The 8,328-nt window shown below is 44.6% G+C and overlaps 1 protein-coding gene across 4 annotated transcripts in view; it reads left to right on the top strand.

The window, feature by feature from the left end:
• The window catches only part of LOC112141728 (copine-4), a gene marked incomplete at its 5' end in the record, with an annotated part of 32,483 nt that overhangs the window by 17,532 nt on the left and 6,623 nt on the right, over positions 1–8,328 (top strand). Inside the window, 6 exon segments of one of the 4 annotated variants that reach the window (XM_036210874.1) lie at positions 1,268–1,401; positions 1,744–1,798; positions 3,346–3,397; positions 6,391–6,516; positions 6,607–6,693; positions 6,858–7,094. In XM_036210874.1, coding sequence (XP_036066767.1) covers positions 1,268–1,401; positions 1,744–1,798; positions 3,346–3,397; positions 6,391–6,516; positions 6,607–6,693; positions 6,858–7,094 — 691 coding nt within the window. 4 annotated transcript variants of the gene reach the window in all.

The raw sequence follows: 8,328 nt of genomic DNA, 5'->3' as shown, positions 1-8,328 counted from the left end.
GACGTCTGTCTGCAGGTCATCAAGATGCACTCCTTCCTGGATTACATCATGGGAGGCTGTCAGATCCAGTTCACAGTGAGTCACACACAAACAGAAAACACACGAACAGAAAACACACAAACAGAAAACACACAAACAGAAAACACACAAACAGAAAACACACAAACAGAAAACACACAAACACACACTAAGGCTCTGTGTTCAGTGGGAGGAGTTAGGGTTCATGGACGAGCAGAGTCCCCACAAAGACAGTCATACAAACTCACAGACAGAGACACACAAACACACACATACACCCCCCCCCCACACACACACACACACACATGCAGGTATAAATCAGGTCATTGTCCCGCTTTGTTTTCTGTCCAGGAGCAAAATAAGAAAAAACCTTTTCATTTTAATGGAATGTTCAGCTGTCACCATGGAAACAGTAACCATGGAGACACCAGTTAGTGTCCCAGTTAGCCCCTCCCTCACTGGGACCTGACCAGTTAAAGTGTTCAAGAGCATGAAAGGGAGATGGTGTTCCTGAAGAATTTAGAAAACATGAAATTGGGGGTGGAGGGGGGGGGGTCCCATCAGGACCACTGTCCTGGTTTCAAACCTTCCTGTCCTACTTACCTGCATCAGGAGGTGCTGAAGGACAGGGGGGTCTGAGAACCTGCCATCGGCTCCACAGGTTTGGCTCCAGAACTTTAGTAATTATCCAAAGGTAATCTGATCCTAAGGTAATCTGATCCTAAGGTAATCTGATCCTAAGGTAATCTGATCCTAATGTAATCTGATCAAAAGTAATCCGATCCTAATGTAATCTGATCCTAATGAAATCTGATCCTACTATATTTTGATCCTAATTTAATCAGATCAAAAGTAATCAGATCCTAATATAATCTGATCCTAAAGTAATCTGATCCTAAAGTAATCTGATCCTAATGTAATCTGATCCTAATATAATCTGATCCTAATTTAATCAAATCCAAAAGTAACCTGATCAAAAGTAATCAGATCCTGATGTAATGAGATCTTATTGTAACCAGATCCCATAGTAATTAAATCTTGGAGTAATCTGATCTTAACAGAATCAGATAAAGTAATCTGATTCTGCAGAGGAGGAGAAGGTGGTTATAACATTCATGTTTTTGTTTGGGGGGGGGGGTGACCTGATCTGACCCCAGCCAGCTGATCAGGATGAGCCACAGAACAGATCTCCGAGGTTCCACGCCGCCTCAGCAGAACCGTGTCATCTTCCTGATCCTCGTCTCCGCAGGTCGCCATCGACTTCACGGCGTCAAACGGAGACCCCCGGAACAGCTGCTCCCTGCACTACATCCACCCCTACCAGCCCAACGAGTACCTGAAGGCGCTGGTGGCTGTGGGGGAGATCTGCCAGGACTATGACAGGTGAGCCTCAAGGCAGCCAATCACGCGGCTGCATTTGTCCAGGACACGCCCCCTCTTCATCACATCTTCTTCAGGAGTTCTGCGCGTCCTCAGAGGGTTCTGAATGTTTTGGGTTAAATATCATCACAGAACGTCTTCCTCAGGAATCTTTGGTAGAGGTTCTGGTTCCTCCGGTTCCTCCGGTTCCTCCAGGTTCTCCGGTTCCTGCGGTTCTCCTCCGGCTCCTCCGGTTCCTCCGGTTCTCCTCTGGACTCCTGCTCCAGCGTCTCCATGTCCTCCTCATCAGACAATCACAGAGCGTCCCCTCCAGCCTCATTTCTGACTTCCTCTCTTCTCCCGCAGTGATAAAATGTTCCCAGCGTTTGGCTTCGGCGCTCGGATCCCTCCTGACTTCCAGGTAATTACCTGCTCGGCCCGGATGATTATACCCCCGCCTCTCTGCCCTCCACACCATGGGGGGGGCTGCTGCTTGTTAACTCCCAGGTCCTCTCATTTCATCTCCCATGATGCAGTACAGTGGCTGCTTCACTGAAAACAGCAGCTGATTGCCTCCTCTCTGACCCCCCCCCACAGCCGACACGCTCACAGGGATGGGGGTGTACTCTGGGAACAGGAAGTCCTTAATCTGGGAGCAGAAACATCACAGACTCCCTGTTTTTCTTTACTCGTAAATATTCTAGTCTGTATAATAAAGACAGATCTGTATTTCAGTCGTACATTAATAAACATGAACTTCAGGTTTTCATTGAAATGAGGTGAACGTTAGTCTTGGTGTTCCTCAGGGCTCTGGACTTGGTCTACTCTGTTAATGCGCCTTTGCTCTTGGGCAGGATTCACCGGGAACCAGCTGAGTTCTAACACTCGAGATAAACTACAGTGATTATGATGTTTAAACGACCTTCATCCTGCTGTTCTTAAAGGGTAACCAAACACTAAATCAACGTTTTTGTCCTCAATAAATGGAGATTTAAAAGTAATGTCTGTTGGTCATTACTAAATATTTAACAAATTAAAGTAAACTTGTTTATTTCTGGTCAAACCATGCAAGTCCCCCGTCATGATCTGCAGCTCCAGTAATGAGAACAGTCCTGTTCTCCAGCTCCGCCCCTCTGACTGGATTTGTACATTTCGGCTGTGGGCGGAGTCAGTCTCCAACTTCCTGTTTGGTTACCCTTTACATCTTTCAGAGTAAACAATATCCAAATATATATGATCATACGTGACTTTCGGCACACTAAAGAATGAAACATTCAATGAAACATTAATTATGGCCGTGAGCTCCTTTTACTACCTGGAAGTAAGACACCTCGATCTCAGAGGCTCCGCCTTTCACTCCGTCATTTCATGATGTCATCCTAGAGCCGGGCTCATGGTCTCCTCAGATTAGGTACAAGAGGAACCGTCTCAGAGTCGCTGCTAAAATGAAAGTGTTACCGGTCACTGTTAGCTCAGCAGAGAAAGTGGGCGTGTGTTAGCCTGGGGGCGGAGCTGGCAGCACAGACTCCTCCTGGAAGGGGCGGTTCCCCCACGTTCATATGAATATGGAGAACAGCCGTTCCGGTGGGTTGGGAGGGGCTGGTCCTCACAGAGAAGACTTTGGATGTTTATAGTGAGGAATCAACATGATACAACGAATAAAAGCTCCAAAGCTGATTTGACCTCAAATAGACCCTTTAAATGTGGAAAATGTTTCACTTCTACAATCAAATGTCTTCCATGTAAAAACTAACAATATGAAATGTCTTAAAACTCCGAGTTTTTTAAACAGACGTCAGTCAAACGAACTGGGAGCTCCTGCGTGTTTTTCTGCAGATGACGCCTGATTTCTGTGAACCTCCAGCAACATGTTTCATCTACAATATGTGATAGCTGATGAATTCTAGGAATGAAAGCAGAAATATTCGAGTCAAATGGAGATTTTCACATGCCCCCCTCCCCCCACAGGTCTCCCATGATTTTGCTGTGAATTTCAATGAGGATAACCCTGAGTGTGCAGGTGAGCGCTCCGGACAGGTGCACTAGCTCTTCACCTGGTCTGCAGTTCATGTTGTTTACTGTTTTGTTTGTATTTTTGTGTTGTTTATATTGATGTTTGTTTTTGTTCATTTTGCATGTTTCAAATGTGTTGAATTCTTTGTGTTTGTTTGATTGAGATCAGGATCTGATCTGATGTTTGAGGATAAACGGATCATCTGTCAGAGGAAACGGAAACTTTTAAATAAATGTGTTGATGAAACCGCCGAGCTCCTTTCTGCTCATAGGATTCACTCCCTGAGAAGAAACGTTTTCTGAAAACAGACTGTAAAGAAATGCTGTTAGTTTGTCCCCAGTTTTCCAGACACACAAAAAATTCAACAAATTAGACTCAAGAGGCAAAAGCGTTTCTTTTGAAGTTTCACATGCAAGAACGATCAGACTGTGGTTACATTCACCCAAAGAGCATATAGGAAATCAGTTACACTGTGTTGAACAAACACACAAACACACAAACACAAACACACAAACACAAACACACAAACACAAACACAAACACACAAACACAAACACACAAACACAAACACACAAACACAAACACAAACACACAAACACGTTCGCACATTCATCTGCTACATGGTTAAAACAATCGTTTTGTTCTAACCATTCTATCTACTAATAAAAAAACTATGATAATTCAAGTCCTCTTGAATCAAATGTTTCTAAAGGAGGGAACCGAGCTTCTTCTCTTCTTCTGTCACATTCAAGTATTGATCGGACTGATCAGTACTCAGCTTTGATCAGCTGATGACTTCTCCATCCGTGCCCTGACCTCCAGAATCCTTCAGGAGAATGTGAGCCTAAGAAACCGTTAGGATTAAAGAGCAGAAACAGTCAAACTAATGAGATCCATGAAAAGGTGACGTCTGTATTTTACTGTAAAAGTCCAACATTTGACTTCATTTTACCATCTGTATCTAGATTCTTTTAGGGCCGCCTCAAACAATCCTTTAAGTAGTCGACTAATCACGATTATTTTTTCAGTTAGTCGACCAGTTCAGTTTGATTTCTGTAGCCCAATGTCACGATGCAATCGTCGCAGTGGGATTACCAGTAACTGTACCTCAGTCATAAAATATAAACAGCTAAACTAACTAAGTTAACCTGGCATCCCTGACCTTAGACTCTCCTCACTGAGGAAAGAAGAAGAAACCTTTGGGATGTCCACATGAAGGAGAGATCCTCTCCCAGGACGGACAGGAGATTTACCAGGACCGTTAAAGACGATCAGCTCATCAATCTCTACAACTACATGTTTAAATCGTGGAGCAGATGAGCTTCATCCAGATGGACTGAGGGACAGCTGAGGATGCGAGACGAGCCAGAGACGAGGTCCACCTCCAGGAACAGGAGCACCAACGAGTCTCCTGGAAACTGAAGTCTCTCCCGATCTCCTCGGAGGGGAGTGGGAAAGAAAGAACAACACATGAATCACACTGCACCAACAGAGACATGCAGAACTAATGGAGAAATAAATAATAAAGTGGTCAAATATTAGTAAGTTCAGTGCAGAATGACACACAGCAGGTGGTAATAATAGCAAATAATAGGGAATCTACGTATTTATCATTTCAAGTATATATTGGAGAAATATGTAAATTATGATTATAGTTAACTTCATCACAGTACGGAAGCAGTGTGTTAAATATTCTCTGATTACCAGCTAGTCTGTTAGAACGTCCAAAGAGGAATGAATGAACTATCAGGTCAAGCATAAACTGGATGTAAAACACTTAACACCTTAACCATCATTAGTTTTAAACTTGAAGTGTTTAATTTATCTGCTAACTAAAAATAAAGAGGATAGTTTATGAAACCTTCCATGAATCCTTTCAGCACAGACCGAAAAAACAAAGAGAGAGTGGGCCGGCCCACTGACTGGGCTTCGCTGATCCTTACATGGACGACTGGGCGGAGTCAAGTGAAGTAAGAGATTTGTTGGCTCCGCCCACCTGCTTATCAAATAAACCTTTCCCCTGAGAACGTTTGAATGTTTGTGGAGTTCTTCATGATCACAGTTTTAGCTCCACATTTTCTCCGGGTCTTTGGTGAAATGAGGGAAACTTTTATCCACCTGAAGGTTTTCTCTCCAGCGTCTGAAGAGCATTGAAGGAAATCTTTAGCAGCCACTTTAATTAACACTGGACCTCAGTGACCTTTGAAGAGTCTCCTCGGCCTCTGAACAACTTCCAGGAAACAGGAACTGCTGTTTAAAATATTGTTATTGCTCCAGTCTGTCCAGCTTCTGCGCATTAAGTCACAGCATCAACATGTTTCACTCTGAAAAACTTCCCATGTGAATCCCTGTGATGGTATTTTATTTTGAAAAACAAGCATTCTCTCTCTTCTCTGACAGCAGCACTTTCACTTCCTCTTCAGGCTGGAGCCAGTCAGCTTACTCTGTAACCACTTTACAACTGTAACTTTTTCACATAACTATGAATAAAAACAGGCAGGAAAATTATTCTAGAAAAAACTTTAAAAACTTTCAATATTTTACTCTCCGTAAAAATACATTTTGTCAAAATTATACATTTTAGATATAAGTGCAAGATAACATCAGGTCATTAATAACAATAAAACACAATGATCTGGAGGGCCGGATCCGGCCCCCGGGCCTCGACTTTGACACGTCCGTGGGAAACAACGGGTCACATGACCGTGGGGCCACCTGTCTTGTTCATGACTCAGGCCGTGCGCCTGTTAGCATAGCTAGCATCAGAATTTTTCCTTTCAGAAGTTTGTTCCATGTCGTCGTCTCTGATCTGATCCGGTTCTGGAACTCCAAACCGATCAGAAATAGGTTGGAATGTGAATACCTTAAATATCCGATTTCTATATGTTCAGATCTAATTGACTTCTTTACTGTCACTCGTTTGGTTTTTAATTACAAATGAAGGAGACGTCTTGATGGATGCGGTGAAGTCTTATTCTCTGGTCTCTCCAGGGATCCAGGGGGTGGTGGAGGCCTACCAGGCCTGCCTCCCCAAGCTGCAGCTCTACGGCCCCACCAACATCGCCCCCATCATCCAGAAGGTCGCCAAGACGGCGTCTCAGGAGGTCCACACCAAAGAGGCCATGGTGAGGCTTCGGCTGTTTCAGTGTCTTGGGTTTGACTTCCTGTCTGCTGCTGTAGCTCGTAGATTTGGTGTTTCTCTGTTTCTCTGTCAGGGTGTCTCTCCTGGTTTCTGTTTTCTCAGCTGCCTGTCGTTCGTCGTCACCCCCACAGTGAATATTCCTTTCCATTCTTTCCTCCTGGTCAGTGCTTCTTCTTTCTTGATGTTCTTCTGTTGCTGCTCCTTTTCTTTGTGTTTGCGCTTTAAGAAAGCTGTCCCTCCGACACAGACGACAAACTGAAGTTTTGTCTCCGTTTCTCATCAAACATCAAAGCCGGGTTGACGTTTTCCTCTGCCGCCCCCCAGCAATACTTCATCCTGCTGATCCTGACGGACGGCGTCATCACAGACATGGCCGACACCAGGGAGGCCATCGTCCAGGCCTCCCACCTCCCCATGTCCATCATCATCGTCGGGGTCGGGAACGCCGACTTCAGCGACATGCAGATGCTGGACGGCGACGACGGGATCCTGCGCTCTCCCAAAGGGGAGCCGGTGCTGCGGGACATCGTCCAGTTCGTCCCGTTCCGCAGCTTCAAACATGTGAGTTTGTGGGGAAGACGGAAGGAGGAGCTGGTTCTGGAAAGCCGGTGTCCCTCCTAGGAGCCTGCTCCTCAGAGGAGGTGCTTCCTCCTCAGAGGAGGGGCTTCCTCCTCAGAGGAGGTGCCTCCTCCTCAGAGGAGGGGCTTCCTCCTCAGAGGAGGGGCTTCCTGTCAGACTTGAGTCAGCGCCGCCCTGGTTTCATGTTTCCTCTGCTCTTCCTCTGTTTGGGAACAAGGTCAGTTTTCCTGGGAGGCTTTGGGGGAAACGGAAGATCAGCAGAAGCATTTCTGTTGTTGTTGTTGTTATTGTTTTTGGTTTGTTGTTGTTGATGTTGTCGTTGTCGTTGTTTTTAAGTAAATATTTGTTTTATTATTTCATGAAAAATCCAAACAACTGCAGACAGTAACACCCCCCCCCCCACCCCATTCTTGGGCGACCCACAAAACTCACAGAAACAGAAACAGTCTTCAATACACATAAAAAAATAAAAGATAAAGAAAGAAAGCAAAGACAAAAACAGAATACAGCTGTTCCGGGTCATGACCTTTGCTTATGATTCAAGGGAACAGAATGGAATCCTTTGTCCCTTTAAAAGTGGATCCCTTAAGTCAGCAGGTATTTAAAAACGGAGCCCAAGTTGACAAAAACGTTTCTTCTTTTCCTTTTACAACTGCAGACAACCTCTCACGAGGAAGTATACTAAAGACTCCTCTGTACCACAGAGGGACACTGGGAGGCGACTCTCTAATCCAATTAATTAAGATTCACTTCCGAGGAGTTTTTCCAGGAGCAGGAGACACCGTTTGTAAGACCTTTGAAGGGAGGCCTAGTAGACCCCTGGATCCTTCTTGATTTTCAATTTGAAGATCCCACTGATTACAGAAGAAATATGAGACCAAAAACTAGAAATGTTGTGACATTCCCAGAGACAGTGCAAATACGTTCCTGTCTTCAAGCACAGTGGAGATACAGAACTAAATGTATGTAAGACCACAGGTGTGATGTGGGGTCTGTGCATGATCTTATATCGAGTTTCTCGTAGTCTTGATATGTAAATGTAGATTTATTCAAGTGAAATGTCATTTGTCAGCCATCTTCTATTTACCCAGAGTCTGTTTCCCATTTACAGGAAACGTGTGTACCCAAAGAGTTAAGAAGAGAGTAAAATGATCCAATGCGGTTCTATTCCCCTATCTCCGCGAGTCCAAAAAAACTTTTTTACGGCTCCGTCCGA

Source organism: Oryzias melastigma, unplaced genomic scaffold (assembly GCF_002922805.2).
Source record: "Oryzias melastigma strain HK-1 unplaced genomic scaffold, ASM292280v2 sc00270, whole genome shotgun sequence".
Classification (NCBI taxonomy): domain Eukaryota; kingdom Metazoa; phylum Chordata; class Actinopteri; order Beloniformes; family Adrianichthyidae; genus Oryzias; species Oryzias melastigma.
Note: the sequence above shows the minus strand (reverse complement) of the source record. Positions and strands in the feature narration are given on the sequence as shown.